Raw genomic sequence first — 24,758 nt, forward strand, 5'->3', positions numbered from 1 at the left:
GAAGAAGAAGAGAAAAGGAGAACGTATGGAAGGGGTTAAAAGATGAGTATGAAATGACAACACAGAGAAATGGAGGAAAGCGATGGGAGAGTTGAGAAATGAAAGAAAAAGTGGTGAAGCGATTTTGAAAAAGTGAAAGATCCAAATGAACAGAACAGAGATGAAATCTTTTTTTTTTCTTACCTGATGAAAGGCACTATTAGTAAAAAGTGGAGATTTAAGAGAGAGGAAGAGAAGAAATTGGTATCAAGGTTGTATCAACTATTTCTAAATTTCATTTTTTCCTTTCAGATTACGATTTTCCATCACTCTATGTATATTATTTTAATTCTTTTAGTTAATCATAAATTGATGGTTCAAATCTCTTTGATAAATCAGCTGCAAAGTTTCATTAAGCCCCAACTACTTTTTCAGGAATCTCTCTTTTTGCATTTTAGTGTATATGGATGATATCCATCCCTCTTCTTTTTGGACTTTTTTTTCTCTAACACAAAATGGAGAACCCTATAACAATGATGAAGTAAATAGAATCAATGCAATATCATTGTGACAGGAAATAAAGTTTACTCAGTGTCATCATTGGTTGGGGGTTTAACCTATAGCTAAGTTGGAGCTTTTGAAACTTCAATTTTGCTTTATCTATGGGTGCTTCACACCCATTTTCTTGGCACAATTATTTGCAGCCGAATCAACTTTCTTTTGATTTATCATATGGTTATGGGTTGAGATTTTAGGTAAAATGATTATGATTCTTATTTGACACTCGAATTCGAGTGATCACATCAGAAGCCTTGTTTTAACTCTATATGACATCTTGATTGTTATGAGTCGTTCCAACTTGCAACAAATATTATAGATCAGACAATTTTGTTGTTTTACAAACCCTCAAATGATTGGCATGAAATTTGTAACATCTACATTATTAGGAACTATTCGAAATAGGTAATGCACATTGGGAAATGTTGGAAGAAAATTAAACCTCCATCGGTAGAAAAGTTGTTTGTGAAAAAGAACATTGGATGGTGGATGATGCAAACATTTATTAGGAACTATTCTCTTATGGCTTACCTCAAAGGAAGTGACAAAACCAACCCAAATGGTGTGAAATCGCTAAAAGCATAAGAATGCTCTCTTTTTCTTACGTCTTGGGAACTCTCTGCACTCTGCATTATTGCTACTTTGCTTCTCTCTCTCTCTCTCTCTCTCTCTCTCTATAAATATATATATATATATATACAAACAGAAGCTATGGCACAGGCACAGCAAAAATGGCTGTTATAGCTATAACCATTCTCTGTCTCCTCCTCTCCAATCTGCAGAGGCAGCAAATGCAGTCTCAGCCATTGCATGATCGCAAAGGTTTGTTTTCTCTTTCCTTGGTCAGAAATTTTTGTAGGGAGGGGACAAATTTTTACCTGCTTATTTTTGTTTATATGTCATTAAACAGTTGCAGAGCTCCAGCATTTGGTCGATCAAGAACTGCCCAGAAAGCTCAGAAACTCCGAGGGATTTTCTGTAAACACAAATCCCATAAAAACCCATTACTTCTGTTTCCATTTTTATCAACCAATCAACCCAATTTGTTATTTTTGTTGATATTATTGTTTCTGATGCAAAAATGGCAGATTAAATTAGATAATGCAGAGGAAGCTTCCCCTGGGGTTGGTGACAAGGAGGAAGATGGTGAGTCTCCCAGTGAGAATTTTGTTTTCTTTAATTTAAAATTTTGAAATGTTGAGATGATTGATGAGTAATTATGTAAAATTGCAGGTAAAGAAGGGCAGAAAAGGGAAATAGATGGGAATGGAGATTGGAATGAGGGTGATCCAAACTTCACAATGGATTACAGTAGCGTAAAACGACGTCGTCCCGTAAATAATATGTCTACCAAAACCAGACATCCTTAAAATTTGCACATTAAGAACATAAAAACAAAGCCCTCTTTAGTCAATGTCTATTGCAATCTTCTTCTGATCTCATGATGTCAAATTCTCTCTCTTCTCTCTTATATACTAACAAACATTTATAATATTATAATTTGTTGAAAATTTTATGATATATTTATATGGTAAAAGAAATTAGTTCAATAGTTGAAAAAAATAAAGAGAATATTTCAATGCATAGTTGTATATGTTGAGAAATATGCAAGGTTCTACAACTTATAAAGAAATTAGACGCATTGAAATATTTCAGAAGAACATAATATGAACAAAATAAAACTAATTAGAGGAAAAAATTGGTTGATAGAACATTATATATAATAAATTCTATGATTTGAATATAATTAAAATAGAAAATATATAATTATTGAGAAATTTGCTCATATATGGCAATGGGTGGTATTAAAATATATGATTAGTATATATCGGAGGAATGAAACAGGCCTGAGGCTGAGAATTGTTTCCCAAAAAAGAACATTCATGAACTATTTGAATTTAACAAACCTGAAACAAGAAGCTTTAAAATTAAATAATCTACATAAATTGAAGAGGTAGAAAAAATAAAAATAAAAGAGAGAAAATAGAAAGTGGTTGTTAGGTTGAGGACTACCCAGAGGGTATAATTGGGCCCAGGAGAACCGGCCCGTTATCCTTCCACCGACAGGAGTGGGAGGTGACGCTGCTCTGTGAAACCAGCCTCACGCGGTTTCCTCCAACTCTAGGGGCAGTGAACTATGGGCCTCCGCCCAAAGCCCAAGGGCCAACTCCCTACTTGGAATGGGAGGGCCGGTGAATCACTCCAAAGGTCCTACCCAATGGGCCGAGCAAACTTTCAACCACGTTGATGCCCCCGTTTGGGTTACAAGCTCACACTACCGAGTTCGGCGATTCGTTAGCTCGGAATTTGAATTATAAAGTCAACATTAAACTGAAATTCTAACGATGTGGGAATCTGGCCAGAACAAGCTCCCTCTTATATGGCTTCAAACAAATTTTTTGAGGTCTAAGATCTTTGTATTTTTTTTATATGTATAGAGAGAGCTTTAATTTCCAATAAGAGTATTAAAACTTTTTGTATTATATGATTTCATTCAACATCAAAAATTTTTTCCTTGTGAATTTCATTTACATTCCCTCTTACATCTACTTGTACATTTTTCATGTCGTGCTCGTAAAAATAATGTTGAAAGTTGAAACTTCATAACACTCAAACGTGTTAATTGCCGTCTGGTAATGTTAATTAACATCTGTTTGGGAGTGATTTTGTTTGATGTTCTTGATTGTTAACAGTCCTTTTATTATCAAATCAAACTTTTGAAAGATGTTTTTGAGTTCCTTTGACAAATTTATTAAGACTCCACAAGAGAACTGATACCAAATACCATCCGTTGGAAATTCTCTTCAAAAACACCACATAAGCAATTAACCAGATCAGATAGATTGTTCAATCTTTGCATGTAAATATGTAGAATCGAGATTAGGAAAGGGAGAAGTTAACAGAATACAGCTGGATTATGAAAAAAAATCCCCTCTTTAAAGCTCTGTTTGGGAGGTTTCCATTTATATGTGATACAACCATAGAATACAGAGCAATGAAATCTGGATGTGGATATCAACTTGAACCTGGATTCCTAACACTGATGATAATAGCAATATGAGTTCGAAGAAATTGTATAAAAGGCCAAGCAGGATGAAGGCGAATCTGTACAATAGTCATGGCATTCAAATTCACATTAAAAACGGTAACCGCACGGGGTACTAAACTGGAGACTCGAGATGCCAGATGATAGTCATGTCCTAAGCCGCTTTTTAGCTTGATCCGAGTCGTCTCCACTGCCCAGGTCCCCTATATGTGCCATTGCTGGGTGGCCAGAAGGAGGATTCCCAGTTTCCTGGTCAGAAATTGAAGAGCTTCATATAGTTAGCGATATATAGTTAGCAATTGAAATACAGAACTATGAAATGAGACACAGAATAACCAGATTCATCTGAAAACTGAAGAAGAGGAAAATAAATCCCACGCCAGAAATTTTTTAAAATTTGTCTGGTATAGATTCAACTTTTTCCTTGGTCGTGCTGAGTGCTATGTTTTCCACATCATGGATGATTGTTTTCATGTCGACATTTTTGTCACAGCAAGGTTATCAGATCAAATTTCTAGTTTCCATTTTCATATATTATTCTGATCTCTAACCGTTCTTCTGCTTTCTACTACCATAAGGAATATATCAGAAAAGACTCAAATAGAACTAGCCTTCCCCAAAAAAAAATGATGATAATAACAAAATAACAAAATAAAACTTAGCCTGCATAATCAACTTAATACCTTAAAGATAGGCGCTCCAAATGCTATCCCTTTATTTGCTCTCTTGCCCAGATCAATCTGAACGGAGATGCTAGCCTGTGACAAATCCAGTCCAGTATTCTGCAGAGCTTGAGTCAAGCTGTTCAATAACCTGCTCAGCACCAAGTTCCAGAGCTGTTACCAAATCCTAGGAAGAGACCATGCAAATGAACGCCTCCAAAAGCAACTATTCAGACATCTTATATGCTGGGGTTTGAACAAGTTCTACTAAAGGTCAAATCGATATTATTACTATATTTATAATGGAAGAAAAAGGTAGAAATATTTTCTTGAAGCTTTAACATCTACTGGTCATTACAAGAATCAGGCCCCAGAGTTTAAGTTCCAATGAACTTGGTAAAATCTTTCCAGTAGATGCAATATAGTCAAGTCAAGATAAATGTTTAAATCTTAGTAAAGCCCTTTATAAATAAGTTAGTGCATAACCTTGTCTATATAGACACTTTCATTAAAAAGTACACTATCAGGGTGGTGGAAATTAAGAACGACTTTCTAACCAAACAAGAAGTAAAAGCAGATGGAACCAAGTAGTTCTCTTTTCATCTTATCAGGATCAAGAAGAGACAGTATGGGGGTTTTGAAAAAAAAAAGTGAATTATTTGATTTTCTCTAAAGAAATGTATGATATGTAAATAATTGCAATCGAAATAACGAGGCCAATGATAAAAACTTCTGTCTTATGGAATCTCCATAAACCTATCATGATACTCGAAACAAAACCAGAATAAATATCTTACAACTGACCCTTCTGAATAAAGACTTGAAACGCTTATTGTCCCCCCTTCAATATCTATCTCCTCCGGTTGGCTTGATGCATTGTTGGGGATAGGACACTCTGTTGTCTGTGCATCACAAATTGGAATGTGAAGAGATTGATCAAGAACACTGTCACTACGCATAGAAGTATGCATATTTCCTTCTAGAGACATGGGATGAGAAACTCCTTTATTTATTATGTCAGCGTCCTGCATAATATCTCTGCCTGTGTGGGAATCGAGGGGATTTTGTGAGCTTGCAAGCATGGCGGGTGAAATTGAAATGTTGTTGTCATCAAACTTCCCTGGATACGTTGGTCCTGAAGCAGAACCATTTTTACCAGACTGGGGATGGCCAACAAAAGTCTGCATGCGCCAGTGACTGTTTCTCTGCATAACACAGTACAGTTTAGAATACTAAACAAAGAACTAAGAAGTGCCTCAGCAGAACAAAATTCCTGATTCAAAGAATCATATCATGAATCTTATCAAAGGTTAAGAATTCACCACTACAATATTTCTTCTTTATCCAAAATAGGCATATGATGTTGAAAAGGATAAAATCTTAGTCAAACAGTCGGTTAAAATTTATTAACTTACATATCAATGTTGAACTCACAGATCATAGAATAAAAACAAACATCATTAAGACCTTAGGTTGACTTAGAGAGAACCCATAATTCCTTTGACATTTTTTATTACCAGAAATCACCCAGATTGTTCTAGGTTCCAAATGGGGCCTACTACCTAACATAAGTAAAAATTTGTCCTTGAGAGGTCGGCAAGATATTTACAGGTTAGTGGCTTGAGGTTGAGGTATTTCGAACCTTGTGATGACTCCTAGGTGTGTTATGTGTAGAATCCAAAGTCCTTACCTTTACACCCAAACTCTTTTTTCCTCAAAAAAGGAACTGCAACTTTTTGGTATAGTGATAAGTGTTACAAATACTATACCGAAAATCCTTGTCACCCCACTAGAGGTTTACAAGAAGGACCTCCAGTTTGAAGTAATTACAAATGGGGTATAGAAAAAGCATTTCTCTAACGAACACTATTCAGAAGCATCAATACTAGACTTCTCCTTCACCCAATTTCTGGCCTCTTCGTTAAATATCCGATGATTTCTTTGCAACCACATCTCTCAAATAACCCCTTTTGATAGATTGACCCATACGATATTTTTCTTCCTAACCCCATTCGAACATCTTTTACCATATATTGCAGTGGGAAAAATGCATGTGAATGAGTCTCGTTCTTTTTCTCACATAGTACACATTCAAATAAATCAGCCAACAACCCCCAAAGGCAGCGTTTAGTGGTTCAAATCAGGCGATCCATAGGAGAACTTCAATTTTCTTTGAGACATTCTTTCCGGCACCATATTAGTTACATTCCTCTCAAGAGCATACTCTGAATCTATGAGCCTCATAAATAAAATTTTGTTTGAGCAAGATAAAAGATGGAATAAAGTTCAAACCTTTACATCTTCAGCACCTCTTTTCACTAGAGAGTAGAGGGATAGTTTTTCCTATAATGACTAATTTCATCTTCCGAATGACTTCTTAGGAAAACTCTCCACCTCATATTTTTGTCCCAAAAACCTTTCACAAAACCAGCTTTGTCCATTGCTATATCATATGATCTGAAGAATGTGCTTTCTAGAGGACAGTTATCTTCTGATACATCATCCCAAAACGATATTTTGCTTCCATTAGTATCTTTCCACCTTCAGTTTACGATATAGTGAATGTGCTTTAAGCCCAGCCCAACCCGTGAAACTAACTTAATTTCTATCTGAAAAAAAAATAGAAACGGAATAGGTAGTAAGAAATATAAAGAAACAGAGAGGACAACGAAAAGAAAGCTACATCACCGTAGCTCCGCAATTAATGATCCGAGGGACAAAATGCCCATGTTGTCCCACCAACTAATATTTCTTATACCTTCTAAATTTTCATAGCTAATCTTATGCTATGTTATCACAAATATAAAGCAAGGAAGCATTCAATAATGACAAGCAAGTTAGTGAATGATAACTCCCAAACACGATAAAGGAAAAGCATTAGGTCTTCACCCATGGTATTAACTTAGTGGGTTCCCCGCTCCAATTCTGATATGAACCCTCGTACTTCTGCACCTTTTCCTGTAAAAACTGGACATACTCAATCACCTGCATAGAAATACTAGTTTTAGTCACTGGAAGATAATAAAAGACTAGAAAATAGCAGAAGAAAAATAGATACTTTACAGCTTCAACATTATCCCAAATTCAATAAGAAACCGTATACCTCCAACAAGAATGATGCAGTGTCTCTCTTTTGATCGCTGTGAGGTATAAGCTCTCTCAAAATCTGGAATCTGAAATAAAATAGATCTTGGTCAAGTGCTGTCCATTTAATTGCAACTTATAAACTTCATGCTCCTCGGATCATAGTAAGAGGTGCATATCCTCTCTGTAATATGTCAATCACTGAGATAAAATCGTCATTCAACATGATTTACAAACAACAGAACGAAAAGACCTGCCAACTGTGATCACAGTAATTTCTCTAACAATCTTGAAGCACCTTAATGACTGTTTTTCAAGATTACCTCTCATTTATCTTGCTTCGTCTGCGCTGCTCCGTAACAGAGTGCTTTGACCGTATGGCGCTAGCCTTGTCGTTGTTCTTCGCATCTAGTTCCAAGTTCAATTACAGATAAAAAGAATCAATTAACAACTTAGATAAAATTAAACCAATTCCCTTATAAAAGAAATTCTAAATAACCGATACTAAAATCAGAAACGTATTAATTTACCCGCCAGAATCAAATAGACATCATCAGAAAGTAAAACTTTAGTATCTCGAAACACAAAAAAATAATAACCAAAAAAAGAAAACTTTAGATATAGGGAGAGCAACATAGTAAAATGAAATCCACAATTGAGAGCCAAATCAATTAAAGGGGAATCAGCGCAAGAAACGAACACCGAAATAAGAAAGGCAAAGAATGGCATGACATCGTACGATATCATAACTTGAAGAATTGGATCTAGAATGAAAAAAGAAGAAGGCCAACGTGCAGAAACAAAGATACCTTTGCTGTTTCCGATGCTATTGTTAGCATTGGAAGTAGAAGAAGGCCCCTCTCTTTTAGCAACCAACTCGTCCTCCTCGTACTCTTCGTCCTCCAGATTGCTTTTCCCCGTTCTCATACTTAATTCAGGTTGGCCGGTCCAAGTCTCCAATCCTTCTGTACTGAGACTTCAGCTCCCCGTACAGCTCCAGAAACAGAACAATTACCGAATTGCGCCAATTCAAAGACGCTGCCAAGCACCAGAATCGAAGTGTGATGTAATTTGAGGACCACGAATGCAAAAGAGTAGGGAAGGGAAGGGCGTGAACTTTGCTGAGATTTGATGTTAACGATTCGAAGATGTGACGGCCATGGCCGCCGGCGCCGCCTAGAGGCAGTTGTCGGTGAACGGAGCGCCGGGCGGGCGCTTTAGTCTGCCGGATTTGGCTGCCGCCGAACACGAACGAGTTTCAGTGGGATGCATCCGCCAGAAGAATCCCATACAGCTGAGCTCATGCTTTTCCCGTGATTTCTCTTTTTAGGCCGTAACATTTTGAGCTCTGGTTTGGGCCGGCTCAATCCTTTTCCACATGTTGGGCTTCAAATTGGGCCGACATTTGGATCACAAGGCCCCAAATCCCGTATTCTCATCTTAGCCTGTCCATTAATCTTCTAACATATGACTAAAACCCAGTCTTCCAATTTCTAAAATTTTAGACTTGAAATAATAATCAGATTTGGATATTTTCTTACAAAAACAAACATTAGTTTGGACTTTGGACTAATAAATAACATCCTTCCTCTTTATGTTATTGGCCACTCAAGATTAACAAATAATTTAAATTATATCTCTAATTTTGTTAGGGTAGGACAATAAAATAGATAGATTTGACATGATCGACCCATTTAGCAAACACGTCAATTGATATAAGGTTTTTTTTTTTTTTTGTCGAAAACTCCAATTCTTATATTCTACATGCGGGTCGAGTATACATACAAAATTTTTTATATCAAGCCAATACAAATAAAGACGATCGTAAAAACATAAATTTTGGGCCAATCATAAACGGTCACGTCATTATCTATTTTATTTATGGATTAATTATATATTAATCCTAAATTAAAATTAAAAATAATTTGACAATTAAAATATGTAATTTGGTCACCTAATTTACAATGAAATAAAGTGGATTGATATTTAAATTTAAATAAATCTATTTGAAGAATTGGGTTCACCCAAAATTTTTCAAATCCAATGAGCCAGGCATATGGAAACCTCTATAAATAGATGAGATAATTCATTTCACCCAAAATTTTTCAAATCCAACGACTCAGGCCTATGGAAACCTCTATAAATAGATGAGAGAATTCATACGAAGTTAAAGATTCTCTGAAGAGTTGAAGATTTTCGAAAAACATATTCGAGTGAAAGAATCAGACGATAAATATTAGAGATTGAATACACCATACAATACATACAAACAATATAAAAGTTCAACTTCATGAAATATAATTTATCCGGAAATTTCGTGCGAACACAGACTTTAATCAATTTTTGTCGAGGAATTTGATTCGATTTCAATGCAACTATAGTTCGTAACAATTGTCCATCAATGTCAACGATGGTTTGATTGATAGTTTAACTCAAAAGCATCTTTTCCTATTTTTTTCATATAAAAATATATAATCTAATATGTGTGATTTTTAAATCAAGTTGATCTTTAACTTATTTTATTAATAATGACGATAGTAGGGCCGGACAATGTGAGGAGCATTTCAAAATTTTATTCTCATGCTTGTCCCATTTCTTAGTTTAGAGGTTAGGATTCTCCCCACATAAAAATCTCCATTTTATAACATTATTTTTTTTCTTTTTAATTGAAACGTAATCAAAGTTAGGATAGGAAAATAATTTATTCCTTGTCCTTAACCCAATTTCAAACGAAAAAGAAAATTATCTCTCCAATTTCTTAAAATACAAAATTTATATACACACATTTTCTTGTTAAACCACGGATGAGGTGAAAGTTAAAATCTCTAATTTTTTTAGTTGAAACAAATGGTGCGGAGGTGGAGCATGAATCTTGGATTTTACAACTTTAAATTAGATAATAAATTATTGTTTATTAATTAGAATAGTAAAAGTAAAATTACAATTGTGTTTCTAAACATTTAAATTGAACAAAGTATCGAATAGATCTCTAAATTTTTTATTTTATGTATAATAAATTCGTAAATTTTAATTTTTTGTTTAATAGATCCATTAATTTTCAATTTTATATATAATATTAATTGACATACTTAACCTTTTAAAAATTCATAAACACGCTAGGTATTATATGCTTTTAGAGTTGATTAGGATTAGTTACTCTGAAAGTAAAAAAATACGTATTTTTGATATTTCTTACCATTAAAAATTTAAATGTCGAATGAAAATAAATTTTCACATCAAATTTTTTCAAAAGGAAAAGAAGCCACTAGATAACTCTGGTTGTTTTAGTGACAGTATATGAGAATATGAATTAAAAAATTCGATATTTTAGTTTATTATACGTACTTTAATCAATTGAGTTGTACTCATATTTTTCAAATATTTGATATAGATAAATACAAGATTAAATATAAATTAAATTTTTAATTTGAGTAAGTAGAAAGAAAAATGACATCACTCGAGTTAGAAAGTTTAAACATCTATACTCTCCACTAAAAAAAATATTATTTATATAATTAGGTCACAAAAAAACCGACATACAACTCGCAACAACACTCCAAACTTAAAAAACCAAAACAAATCAATCAAACGTTAGATATTCTTCCCTCGCAGTACAGCACACCATCTGACAGAGCACTTCATCTAACGGTCCACATTTGCCAACTGTAATATCTGTTATTTTCTTCCTACGTGGCTGCGGGCCCCAGTCGCAACGGTGGGTGCACAGTGATTGCGTACGTGCTCCCGCACGTGATCAGACACGGCCGCCACGAAAACCGGTGGCGCCGCGGCCTCCGGGCGTGATCCCATGTGCGCCCATCCACCGGAATTGGACTCTGATCCCCATGCTGACGTGTCAACGTGTCCGTACTTTCACAATTTGCAGAATCTTTTTTGTCCATTCCCCATTATTTCGGTACAATGAATTTGCCTCACTTTTGTTCTTTTTTCCCCCTATTTTTATTGTTTTTCCCCCACTATATTTTATTCATTTGATCATTACAATATTTGAGTTGTCTTGAATAATATAATGACTCTTCTTTGCATAGAGAAATAATAATTAAAGAGTACATTGGTAATATTTTTTTTACGATACGTAAATATAAGAATTCGAATTCACGATTTCTTAACCAGAAATATGTAATTGATTAATTTGAAGTCACAACTCCTTAATAAGTTGTATATAACTTGATGATTTGAAATTATTTAGATTAGCAATATTTTTCTATTATAGTTTTGGATTTCTTTAGAAAGAAATATTAATTTATTTTGGGAAGGCATTTATTAATTATTCTATGGGCATTTACTTAAATAACATAAAATATATATATTTTAAAGTTCTTCAAGTAGCTTAGTACGCATTTCTAAATTTACATTGAAGTTTTAGAAACTAAAAGAATATATATATTCTTTTGTTTTTTTTTTTCGTGGCAATATAAATAAAACTATTAATTTAATATTTTCTATTATCAATACAAAATAAAATTTTAAAGTTTAATATTCCTTTCTTCTCGATTCATTACGTTTTAGTCCTTCTATTTTTAAAATATCTTCAAACTTGATTTTAAATCTAACTTTAATCAGATGGATTATTTGACTTTAATCAACGCCGATTGCATGAGACGAGTGTGAATACAATTTTTTTTAACAAGAATAGGAAAATACTAAGCAATAAAATATTTGCAAGAATCATAATAATTACTATCCAAGTGTTTATGAGGTAAAATAAATATTTTGAAAGTTTATAGACTAAAAACGAGATTTAAATCAATTCTAAAATCTTCTTATTTGTTGTGATTGAAAAATTGACAGCTCACTATTTGATGCATTAATTTGTGTTAGTCGTCCATATTTTAGTGGTAGTAAGTAAGGGATATCTTATTAGTAAACACATAAATATTATTCATTTTATAAAAACATTACAGGAATTTTTGAAATAAATATGAATGTTATCGAATAGACTAATAACTTATGAGACTTCAAAATCATAATAATTTTATTTCTTTTTTTTAGTACAACAAGTGAGCGTGAGGGAATTCGAGACCTCTTGATCACGTATCGATATCAATTACTACTGAACTAGCTCATGTTGGTCGTAATAAATGACATATGTAACAAAATTTGAATTAGCAATAGACTATTTATACCAACTAATATTTGTTAGTTGAAATATTTCAATGGAGTGTCATGTATTCTAATTTATTGGTAAAAGTGACAGTTTTTCACTAAAAACTCATTTGACAATCAAATTGTTTTTGCTAAAAACTTGAAACTTCAATTTTTGTTGTCCCGAAACAATTGATGTGCACGACAAATGAACTTGTTTTTACATATATATATATTTTACGGTAAACGGAAAATTGAGGGAGGCACGATAACCAAAACCAAATCTGAAAAAAGTGGGCAGCAATATTAACAAAAGAATAATTTCCACGAATAATAATAATTCGATGGCTATAATTACCTGTGTCTCCCTCCCAACTCAAGACAGTCCAATAGAAAAAGCAAAAGCGCAGTGTAGTGGACCAACGATGTGTGGCCACGTCAATATATTGGACGACATTGGTTAGGAGGCCCGTCCCATCAATTTTCACAAAAGCGAACAGCATGGTAAAAAACGGAGTTACCTTACCTTCACCAAGAAACCACAAAATGGTACAAGACTTCAACTCTTTCAAGTTTTCGCATTCGAGATGAATAATAATACGGATTACTGGCTCGTGAATGCAACCTTTTAATTATTATATATTACCATATTCAATTATATGTAATTAAAAAGTTTTTAATAATATTAAAAAATTACGTTGGTTTCATACATATGTATACATTTTTTTTTATATTTATAGCCCAAATAATGCAAGTTGAATAATCCTTACATTTAGTAGTATGATTTCTACTAAATTATTGCTATTTTATTTTTTTTAAATAAAATATAATATAAGAGATATGATGGTGGGAATTTGAATATTCAGCAAGTTATTAATATCTCTAATAAAGGCATGTTTAAATTAACTCAGAAAAAATATAACGTGTATGCATGTAGATTTATAAAATAATTAGTTTACTTATGATTTGGTTGATTTATTGTGGTTTTTTTAAACGTATTTTAGTATAACAATAACAATACATAATTAAACATTTTTCTTCTGGATTTCTTATATGGTTTTGAAAATGTGTGGGGGGGGGGGGGGGGCACGTGGATGGATAATAGTGACATTGGGGTGGGGAGTCAGGTCACGTGCAGTTGCCAGAAGATAGAAATTCGATTGTGTAAGATCTTTAATAAATGAAAATAGATTTAAATACTATTTTAATGTCGGTAATTTTAACTCAATTTATTTTCGAAATCCATATTTTAAAAATATTTATTTAATATTTGTTTATTTTAGTCTATGTACTTTTAAAACATGCGTCTTACTCCCCATATTCACGAAAAATAATTATTCTGGACTAATCGTTATCATTTTCTTCTCTTTTATTTTAACAAATGTATCAATAAATTTGTATTAAAGCATAAAATTTATAAGTTAAAATTTTGTAAGTATAGATATTAAAATAGTTATTTTTTAAACTAAACGTATAAAAAATATATGGACTAAAATATATCAAAGGTACCATGAAAAATAAAAATAATTAAAATAAAAGGACCGAACCTAACTTGGATAAAGCTGCTCCATCTCCAAAGGGCCCCAACACAAATCTTAACCGACCACCGGCTTTTGTACAAATTAATTTACCTCGTTTTGGGGACCGCTTGGCTTTTCATAATAGCAATTAAATAACATGAATTATAAATATCATCATCGTCGACATTGTATCTGTTCCATTCTTAAAAGATTTCAATCATGTTCTTGAAATCGTAACTATATTTTAAACAATTTTCAACTTAATTTGGTTCCAACGTCTAATTCGATTTAGTAGTTATGATATTTTGTTCATTTTTAAGAGGCTGGATGTTCAATTTCTTATTCTCACATTTGTTATACTAAACAAAAAAACATATATTAGTGATTTGATTTCTGTTAAATTTAAATTGAATTGGATGAAATTTAGATGGGTGGATATGATTTGACAATTATTTTATGCCAAATTTTAACATTTTCTTCTGCCAAGATGAACAATGGGGTTTTTCAAACATACTCAAAGTCTAAATATATAACAAAATCTTTTGTAAAATTAGGTATTTTTTTTCAATATAATACATACGGGGATGAGAGATTGAACATCCGACCCGAAAGATTAACCAACACAATATTCAAAAGCAACTTTTTTATTGATTGGACAAAATGAATTTCTTACTTAGAGTTCTACTAAATTTTTTGCAGGTATATTTATAAAAAAAGTACGAATAAAAAGTTCATCCTTGCACATTCTACTAGTAAAAAAATCTCCTACATTTTCCGTTTTAATTTCAAAAACATTTTTAGAAAAATAAAATTTGAAATAGTTGAAAGAGAAAAAAGCCTGTTTTTAAATAGAAAACGGGGTGGTTATCAAGCACCCCTTATTTTTGTGAAATCCTGAATTACAGTTATACCCTCCACTTTATTTCTTCTTTTCGGTCAAACATTCGTCTTTGACCATAAAGGTTAAGATCCAACCACAAATTAAATGCTGATTTATTTATTTCATATTTATTAACAATTGATTTCTTTTCCTTGAAAAATTCAAGTTAAATAAATAAATTGACACGTAGCCAACATGTTGTGTTCTGTATTTATTTAGCTCATTATTATTATAAAAATAAAGCGATTACAAAAGGCCGCAGAAGAAGCTTCCCAAATCCCACCGCCCATCGAATAATAATTAATTAAATAAAATAAACCGAGAGACAATAATTAACAACAACAAAAAAAGGTTTTATCCACAAATAATGCGACAAGACAAGACATTACTATCACGATAAAATAAATTCAAACAAAAAACATAATTTAATACTACAAATACAATGCAATATATAACAACTATTTTAATTTAGCACAAATGTAAAGCTATCCATAAATTTTAATAAATTATTGAATCATATTCTAATAATTATCCATTAAAGGAGTATCTATGTTATTTTGTGATGATGTATGCACACAATTAATTTTATTTATGCTTTTTTTATGTTTATAATTATGTAGATAGTTTATTTAAAAAAAAAAACTAGATTGATATACATGTCATATAAAATTACTCATCATCTTATATTTCTGTCATATTATATTATTAACTAAATAAACCTGCAATTTAAGTTTCATTTATTTATTAAGTTTCATTTATTTATTTTATTGTCATGAACCTTATCGTCAATTCTCCAACGAAAATGATACAAAATATAATAAACAAGATTAAAAAAAATATGTTTGGCCTGTACATAAATTTAGTACATAAATTTTAGTTTGTAACAATTTAATCCTTATACTTTTAAATTACTAACAATTTAGTATATGAAGTTTAATATATAACAATTTAGTTCTTCTATAAAAAAAAACACAATTAGTTACTATTGTAAAATTTTTTGTTAATATTATTGAATTTCTTATATAGGTAGATCGAGAACCAAAATATGTTTATAAATTATAAATAGTAAATTGCTATGTAACAGAAATTGACACTTAATTTTGACAACGTTTTTTTAACTATTGGAGTTAAATTGTTTAAAATTAAATTATTTTTTAACCCGTAAATAATTATGGTACAAAAAGTGATCAATGAAGTGAAGCGTGGGGTTGGAATTTGATTATACGAAATTGGTGGGGAGGGAAGTTGGAAGTTTAGATTTTATAGGGGTGGGCGGCACGTGATTTGAAATAACGAAGGGTGGGCCCATGCTCTGACTCAACCAACGAAGAAAATAAGGAAGCAAAAAAGAAAAAAAAAACGATTATTACTTGTATTATTCCTTGGACCAACCATTTGGATTTTAGTGCACATTTAAATTTTTTGTTTTTTACTTTAAAATTTCAGTTTATTTATCACTGTATAGTGTATATTTCATTGAGAAAAAAAATCTACACGATAGGATTCAGATGACGTCAATAATAGTAAAAAAACAATATTTTTAATCAATCAAACTTAAAAAATACTACTTAACCAATAAAATAAGTGTTTAACCACTACGAGCGTTCGAAAAAATTCAAACAAATAAAAATAATAAAAAATTAGAGGAAATTAGTTCAATTCACACGATGGCCACCTACTTATAAATTAATTTCTCAAACTAAAAATTCACACGAAATTTATTATTTCATAGATCTATAATAAAAAAAACTTTTATTTATTATTTATTATTATTTGATGAAAACAAACCGGTAGCTGGTATGGCATTTTGTGTTGGAGAAGTTTATAAATCTAGGGGCAGATGCAATTTAATGTCCCATAAAGTAACAAAACCAACCCCACAAAAGTCCAAGGCAAGGAATGGGCTCAGGGTTTTTTATTTTTTTAAATTTTGTTCAAATGGGCTCCACTCATTCAATCTCTTCCGTAAATAAATTATTTATAGTACCTGCTTCAATGTAGATCATATGACTAGAGGCCGTGAACCATCGAGAGAGTATATAAATTTTTTTATTTTATAATCTTTTTGAAAATATAATAATGGTGCGAAATATGATTCGAGACTGGGAGAGGACAAGTAAAATAAGTTCATAGCGATTAAAAGGTCAAAATGAGTGATGGGAGATTGTGGTTAGAGTCGAAGAAGAGCGAATCCGAGACAACAACAGGTGCCATGTTAAAAGCATGAGATTAAATGTTAAGAGTTTTCTTTTATCCCCATTAAAATGCTACTTAATAAGTTTTATTTTAAATAGATAATTTGAGCAATATTTAAAAATTAGGACATTGTTAGGCGATGCAAGGTGATGTGACACCTAGACCAATAAGTCTGGGGGACAAGACCACGTAGAGCTATCCAATCTCGGGGCGAACTTTTTCGTCCATAGCGCCATGACGCTGTTTCGATACCTATATAAATACAGTTTCGAGTTTAGGGTTTCTTAGCCGAAAAAGGGTTATTGTTCATCCGATTTTGAGCCATTTTTCAGAGGGTTTCATGACAATTTCAAGGGGAAGGCTCAAGCATTGACAACGACATTGAGGCTCATCAAGATCAACACATTTGGGGTAATTAGATCTTAATTATTGTGAGTTTTTCATTCCTGTTCCTAAGTATTAATTGTGTAAAATACTAGGGGACTTTTGTTGAGACCTCAAGGGGATATTTTGGGGGGTGTTATTGTATCCCATCCTAAACAATATTAGTGAATTACTCACATCTGAGTGGAAGACTGAACGTAGCCTTTAGTGAACCAGTATGATTTGCTGTGTGTTATTCTTGTTCTTTACTGTTTTTCTTCATATTTGCATATTTGTGGTTGTGTTGGATATTTTCTGTGGAACGGAAAATTATTCATGTCAATCAATTTCCCAACAAGATGACGTGACACCTAGACCAATAAAAATAGTTCACTATATATAGGTTTAGTAAGAAACGTCGAACTCATTAAATTATAGCTCGACCATCTTTTGATATGGGCCGAGCTATATCATTTGTAAACGTTATTCAACCGCTATTTAACTCGTAACTCACCATTATTGCATAAATCACATTGGGATTCACGCGATGTGCAACGTGGTAAATGAGTGGATGCCATCCTTGAACGTCCATACATATAAGAGGTAGAAAATTCTGGTAAGCTCGTCTCAAGAGCGATACATTTGACTCAATACTAACTCAATCAAGTGTCATTCTATTTGTTCTGGTCTTTCGTCCACCATTCCTTTGCTTCATCATAGGTCGTCCTCTCTTCCTCATAGGTTCGCTCATTCGGTTAGGAGGTTAGAATTTGGCATTAACATACATTTAACCAAAAGAATACTCGGGTGCTTATCGATCAAACATCAATTTTCATGTTAATTCGACAGTTTTTTTAAAGAAAAAATATCTTTTTTCCATAATTATCTCTCCCTATAAAATAAATCAAAGGATAGTATGGATGTTGACCGGTAAAATCTAATTATTTTTCTATAAAAATCATCAAAATCTAAGCATTGACGTAACATAAAGTTTGGGTAGTTACAGTCACGATGATCAAAATTCAATCTTTAAATTTTACCCCTATTGTCACATTCATGATCAAACAATAGAGTTTTTTTTGGGGGAAAGAAATCAAACAATAGAGTTGAAATATTAAAATAGGATCTAAATGAGTTGAAAACAACTTAATTAAATAAATTTGAAAATGTGAATCTAATAAGCTTTAGAAACACGACGTTTTCTAAATTAAATCGATGACCAATAAGAGGTGGAGATAAAAACTCCCCCTCTCACAAGTTACAACTTTATTTGTTTTATTATTTTCCATTCCTACAAAAACAATAAAAGTTGTTTGACCGTTATCATGAAAAACGACTTTTACCTTTTCTTTTTTTTTTCTCTCTCTCTCTCCCTTTTTACCTTTTTATTCACAAGACTCATAAAAACCGACATTATTTAATAAAAGATTATTCGAAACGTTTCCTTTTTGTTTTTTTTAAAGTGGTCATTTATTTTTTTTATTTGTAAAAATTAAATACTAATTTTATACTAAAATGAAAATTTTTTCATACAAATTTATGGATATATTTCAATAAATTTAGGAAAGAAGTTTGGTGATAAAATTACGATCCAAAGATATAAGATGAAAATGAGGATAGAAAGACCAAAATAGCCGCTTTTTTAAACTAATGATTGGAAGTGAAAATAGAAGAGAAAAATACTATTTAAGTCCAAATAAAATAATTTAGATTTCAGACGGGCTGAGAGTGTAAAATTTACGCTGCGACAGGGTCAAATCCGTAAAATGTAGAATCAATAGTTAAAAATATCCGGTATTAATATTAATACGTGTATTTACCCGATTTATGGAAGGATCAAATTCCCGTGCTACTCGCTGACACACAACATACTCAAGCCCATCCGACGGTGGGCCCACTACCACTTCATCAGTCCAATCAGCTTCCCCCACGTGTCAATCTCTCCTCTTCTTCCCCAGCCCCACGACCGATTCATCAGACGGCTGAGATTCCCCCTCTGATCCGCCGGCCCCATTTTGCTTGTTCTGGAGTCTTCGAATCACGAAGCACAGCAAGAAGAAGGAAGAGAGAGAGAGAGAGAGAGAGAGAGAGAGAGAGAGAGAGAGAGAGAGAGAGAGAGAGAGAGAGAAGAGAGAAGAGAGAAGAGAGAAGACTTAGAGATTCTAACCAGAGTTCGAAACTTAACCCTAGCTTTACGCGTTAGGTTAAAGGGACGACTGGGAAGGGGCGAACTGAGCTACAACAACGAGAACGGAGAACGGAGAACGGAGAACGGAGATCGGAGATCGGAGAAGGTTCTGTTACTGCGGCGAAGGGAGGAATAATACCGACTCAACTCGCGCAGAGACGACGCCTTTGCCCCATTCGCGAGCCTTCTTCGTCTAATTTTTGGCCCAAGGTCGGCAAATTTAATGACACATTCATTGCTACGCGCCTACGCTGTTTGATTTTCCTGCTTCTCTCAGATCTCTAGCCTGAGTGAGTTTCTCATTCTGATTTCAATGTGTTTAATTGGATTTTTTGGATTAATCAACGTAGTTCATTTCTGTTCGTGGTCATTTCTCTTGGAATTGTGGGATGTTGTGGTGTTTTGGGCGGAAATATATCGTTGTTTGAGGTGTTATGGAGTTTGGGGATCTGGTGACAATAGAATAAGGAATGATTGTTTTTTCTGTATTGCGTGTGAGATGGAACTGGCGTTATGGCGGTTTAATTATTTTCTTCTAAGTTTTCTGAGACCAATCTGAGCTTAGACCAACTTATTGACATGAGTCAGCCGCAAGTTATGCGTTTTCTTTATTCTGCCTCCATTGCATTTATTTCTGAAGTAAATTAGCTTTTCACGAGGACTTCTTGTAGTGTGTCTTAACTATTTAGGGGCTCCAAAAAGTTAAAAAAACGTACTGATCAGTGATCTTTTGCATTCAAATAATTCAGTCTAATTCAATGAAGCATCAGTTGAATCTTTTCTTATTTCTTGCCACTGAGTTCTGAAACAATCCATTTAAACGGGTCATGGTTCTGCTTTCTTTTACGGAAACAGCCTGAAAGTTCCTACTTTTAGTTGAAATTAAGTCGAGTTCTTTTTTTATTGCTCTGCTGTTGTAAATACAAGGGGCTTGCTCAGTCAGTACCAGAACTTATTCATGGTTGGGGACTAGTTTCCATGAATTAACTTCTTTTACTAACTCTGATCTTGTGTTTCTTTAACAGGTCTTGGGCTTTGAGCATCTTGCTCAATGGGTAAGTGGGTGTAGCATTTGAAATCTTCAGTCTCCGTCTAGTTTCTTGTGGGCATTCCTTCATGCTTCAGTGGGATGTTCTTACTGCGTAGGGCGATTAATGATTTTTAGGGTACAAGAATTTTTTGTAGCTCAATCAGCATCGGCTATAAGAGTTGGGCACTTTTCTGGGAGAGAAGGACCTCTCTTCCACTGCCACCTCTTTTGCCTGCTGCCAGCACTGCCTGTTCACCTTTGTATTTAATGCCTCGTAAATTGGACAGCCCTGTTCAGACCCAGATGGCAGTGGCAGCAGCCTTTAAGAGTCCACTCAGTGGAGAGTATGGCGGGAGCAAGAGGATGGAAGGAAAACAGCCTACAGGGAGGAGAAGGGTCTTTGTGCAAACGGACACAGGTTGTGTTCTGGGGATGGAATTGGATCGGAGCGATAATGTTCATACTGTGAAGAGGAGGTTGCAGCTTGCACTCAATGTACCAACTGATGAGAGTTCTTTGACATTTGGGGATATGGTGCTCAAGAACGACCTCAGTGCTGTACGAAATGATTCCCCACTTCTTCTCACACGAAACATTCTGCATCGAAGCTCGTCAACTCCATGTCTATCACCTACTGGAAGGGATATCCAGCAAAAAGATCAAAGTGGACCTATTGAGATAATAGGCCATTCTGATCGTTTTGCTCGGACAAGACAACTGGTTGGTGAGATTATTAAAGCAATTAAAATTGGTGTAGATCCTATTCCTGTGCACAGTGGACTTGGTGGTGCATACTATTTCAGAAATAAGAGAGGTGAGAGTGTTGCGATTGTGAAGCCTACAGATGAAGAACCTTTTGCTCCAAACAATCCAAAAGGATTTGTTGGTAAAGCTCTTGGTCAACCTGGGTTGAAAAGATCAGTGCGTGTCGGGGAGACTGGATTCCGAGAGGTTGCAGCTTATCTTCTTGACTATGATCACTTTGCTAATGTGCCTCCCACTACCCTAGTGAAGATTACCCACTCAATCTTCAATGTAAACGACGGAGTAAATGGTAACAACCCAAGTAAGAAGAAGTTGGTCAGCAAGATTGCGTCCTTCCAAGAATTCATACCGCATGATTTTGATGCCAGTGATCATGGGACTTCCAGCTTCCCAGTCGTGGCTGTGCATCGCATAGGAATTCTAGACATTAGAGTTTTTAACACAGATAGGCATGCTGGAAATCTTTTAGTTAGGAAACTTGATGGTGTTGGGAGGTTTGGTCAGGTGGAGCTCATTCCAATTGATCATGGACTCTGCCTGCCTGAAACATTAGAGGATCCATATTTCGAGTGGATTCATTGGCCGCAGGCATCGATTCCATTTTCAGAGGATGAGCTCAAGTATATCAAAGATCTCAATCCATTTAAAGATAGTGAGATGCTGAGGATGGAGCTTCCCATGATTCGTGAGGCTTGTCTCAGGGTTTTGGTTCTCTGCACTATCTTCCTGAAGGAGGCTGCTGCATTTGGTCTCTGTCTTGCCGAAATTGGCGAGATGATGACTAGAGAGTTTCGTAGCGAAGAGGAGGATCCCAGTGAACTGGAACTTCTCTGCATGGAGACCAGACAGCTGATTGAAGAGAAGGAGGTCTTATCCCCCAGGGCTGATTTAGGTGATGAGGAATTTCAGTTTGATATAGACTGCGACGATTTGGAGTCGGGCTTTACCCAAGAGATGGAAGCAGATGATTTTTACACGAGGACACCATTCCACTTCGGCGTTGGTGGTATGCATGGACGCTTCCCTCTTCGTAAATTGGAGGAAAGCTTTGAGGAAGAAAACAGCGAGGGAGACGAGCGAGGGGGCTTCGCGGATCTGTTTTCTTCTGAAAGGATTCCAACTATTTCAAAGCTTTCCATGTCACTGAAGAACACCAGTCTCGGTGAGAAGAATAAGAAACATGTGAAGTACTTTGGAACAAAACCTGAGAATGGATACATGACGACCAATACATCATCTGGGCACAGGAGTGCAAATGAACAGCTCCCACCGAGTGTAACCTTTGTGAAGCTAGCAGACATGAAAGAGGATGCATGGTCATTGTTCTTAGAGAAGTTTCAGGAGCTACTTCACCCGGCATTTGCGAAACGAAAATCCGTGACTCAAGGTCAGAGGCAGAGACAGAGGCTTGGTACTTCTTGCCAATTTTGAAATTGAGCAACCAACCAACCTGTTGCTTATGATATATTGAGCCAAGAAGGAAGGAAAGAAGAGTCGATAGCTTTGATTCGATATGCCAGAGGTCTGGTTTTCTGATTTCTCTCCCAGAGATTACATTTAGAAGATGATCAGTATTACTTGGGTTCTATTGTAAATATTTTAGCATCAGCTCAGTAGATTTGGTTTTAGTATTTTTTTCTCTTTCTTTCTTGAAAATTACTTTGTTCTTCTAGCTGCTACCACCTTGTTATATAAATAACTTGTAGAATAAATGTTCAGAGGAAAAATTATGCAAACAGTGGAGATTATGGTGCCAGTTTTTATATCTGCCTTTGTTCTTAGGTCAAGCTTTGGATTGATTGAGTTTGAAACTGAGGTTTTGGTTAAATGAAATCCAACAAAATCTGATGAAAGATTCCATATCAAATGGAGAAGCATTGAACAGAAGCAACATGGTTGGAAAGACCAGCCAAAATGGTGGTTGGAAATGATTGCACTAATAGCCATAATTTTGCTTTTTCTTCACAACCTTATTTGATACCACTTGAAGAATGAGAGAACTTGTCTCTATAGTGGGGATTTCACATAAAAAAGAAGGAAAAGAAAAAGGTCTCTGTCACAACTTGCCTTTTCAAATTAGTCTTAAATATTTTGAGAGGGAAGGTTGAAGTTTGTAATATATATTTAAATGAACCAACCATTTTTAAAATTTTTATTAAAGTTTGTGTTTATTTAATTAATACAATATTAGTGGCATTTAATGACTAAATTAACGAATCTTGATTTTTTTTTTTGATAAATAACTAATTTTGATGGGTAAAACTACAAGATATATTAAAATCATGAAAGATTAAGAATCTCCAAAACATCAAACATGATAGATCCAAAACATATTCTTCCAAAGAATTGAGAGAAAAAAGTAAAAAAAATATATTTGGACCACTTTAAATTAATAGATTAAAATCTTTCTGGATCTCTAAAAAAAAATTATTATGATTTTCTTCTTTTGAAAACCACCCACTAATAGAAATGAATAATTAGTCGTGAGAGATCATCGTATCATGTAAAATAAAAAGGCAAATCCAAATATGTTTCCATGTTAATGTTAATCGGTATTAATGATTAACATAATCATATGATTGAACTTAAAGAGGAAAAAACATTACAAAATTTTTCATAATTTTATTTTGAGTTACCAACTTATCCTTTTTTCTTTCTTCTTTTCTTCATTTTGGGTCAAAAAATGAGAGAGTTATTTTCGTCTTGGTTATTTTTTCAGTGTATTATATATATTTTGTTTTTATCATAATGTATTATATTTTTCAAGTAGTTCTACTTTAACTTACCAATTTGGGCTGCAATATATGCAATGTTGGGCCTCCAATTTACAATATATGCCATAACTAAGTTATATATATTATATTTGACACAATATTTTATTTTAGGTGTAGCTTTATAAATAAGACATTTCTATTACAATTTTAAGGTTAAAAAGGTGCTCCTTAATGGTTGAATTAAAAATATAATTAAAAAAATTTATGATCTTAGGGGTGAATTTCATAAGCATGAATTTATGTAGCATGAGGTAGACAAATTTTCACGCATATTAAATATGGGCTTAATTATTTTTCACAAGTTAAGATTATACATCACCTCATAATCCATGAACTAAATCAAATTATTTGCTATTAAACCCCAACTACTATAACCTCGACTTAGTTGTCGAAGATTCAAGTCTCCATTCCACATTTACATTGTACTACTCCAAAATTTTCTCGTTATCATTTTTCTCTTATACATTTTTTTCCTTCGAGGGAAACCTCTACTATATCTTATCTTAATCTATGAACTTCGCAACTTTGTAGGAGCTATTTCAAACTCTGTGATAACTATACTTTTCTAAATATGTGTATATATTACATTTTTAAGAAGAATATTACA

The 24,758-nt window shown here is 33.7% G+C and overlaps 3 protein-coding genes and 1 non-coding gene across 7 annotated transcripts; 2 read left to right on the forward strand and 2 right to left on the reverse strand.

The window, feature by feature from the left end:
• Window positions 1-1,257: 1,257 nt before the first annotated feature.
• LOC148209363 (uncharacterized) lies at window positions 1,258-2,053 on the forward strand. Its single transcript, XM_088127391.1, has 4 exons — window positions 1,258-1,359; window positions 1,448-1,515; window positions 1,626-1,683; window positions 1,771-2,053. The coding sequence occupies exons 1-4, from the start codon at window positions 1,269-1,271 to the stop codon at window positions 1,905-1,907; spliced, it is 354 nt and encodes a 117-aa protein (XP_087983517.1). The 5' UTR covers window positions 1,258-1,268; the 3' UTR covers window positions 1,908-2,053.
• A 470-nt stretch (window positions 2,054-2,523) lies between these two features.
• LOC148209364 (signal recognition particle RNA) lies at window positions 2,524-2,826 on the reverse strand. The gene has a single exon (XR_015793357.1).
• Window positions 2,827-3,452: 626 nt separating this feature from the next.
• Window positions 3,453-8,644, reverse strand: BIM2 (BES1-interacting Myc-like protein 2). Of its 3 annotated transcripts, none has more exons than XR_002600678.2 (7): window positions 8,139-8,644; window positions 7,653-7,737; window positions 7,349-7,418; window positions 7,135-7,230; window positions 5,043-5,450; window positions 4,267-4,432; window positions 3,453-3,832 (listed from the first exon to the last, which is right to left on the reverse strand). XR_002600678.2 is itself a non-coding variant. In XM_022276277.2 (7 exons), the coding sequence occupies exons 1-7, from the start codon at window positions 8,254-8,256 to the stop codon at window positions 3,731-3,733; spliced, it is 1,002 nt and encodes a 333-aa protein (XP_022131969.2). In that variant the 5' UTR covers window positions 8,257-8,642; the 3' UTR covers window positions 3,453-3,730. The 3 variants fall into 3 exon arrangements, 1 of the variants encoding a protein (XP_022131969.2); XR_002600679.2 differs by having other exon boundaries at window positions 4,267-4,396; window positions 8,139-8,643; XM_022276277.2 differs by having other exon boundaries at window positions 4,267-4,396; window positions 5,050-5,450; window positions 8,139-8,642.
• A 10,822-nt stretch (window positions 8,645-19,466) lies between these two features.
• LOC111004831 (phosphatidylinositol 4-kinase gamma 7) lies at window positions 19,467-23,142 on the forward strand. Of its 2 annotated transcripts, none has more exons than XM_022276048.2 (2): window positions 19,467-19,872; window positions 20,608-23,142. In XM_022276048.2, exon 2 carries the CDS (start codon window positions 20,880-20,882, stop codon window positions 22,806-22,808), a length of 1,929 nt encoding a protein of 642 aa, XP_022131740.1. In that variant the 5' UTR covers window positions 19,467-19,872; window positions 20,608-20,879; the 3' UTR covers window positions 22,809-23,142. The 2 variants fall into 2 exon arrangements, with proteins under 2 accessions (XP_022131740.1, XP_022131741.1); XM_022276049.2 differs by having other exon boundaries at window positions 19,467-19,792.
• The last annotated feature ends 1,616 nt before the right edge of the window (window positions 23,143-24,758 follow it).

Source organism: Momordica charantia (assembly GCF_013281855.1).
Source record: "Momordica charantia cultivar OHB3-1 chromosome 8 unlocalized genomic scaffold, Mcharantia_2.0 BLBB01000008.1, whole genome shotgun sequence".
NCBI lineage: Eukaryota > Viridiplantae > Streptophyta > Magnoliopsida > Cucurbitales > Cucurbitaceae > Momordica > Momordica charantia.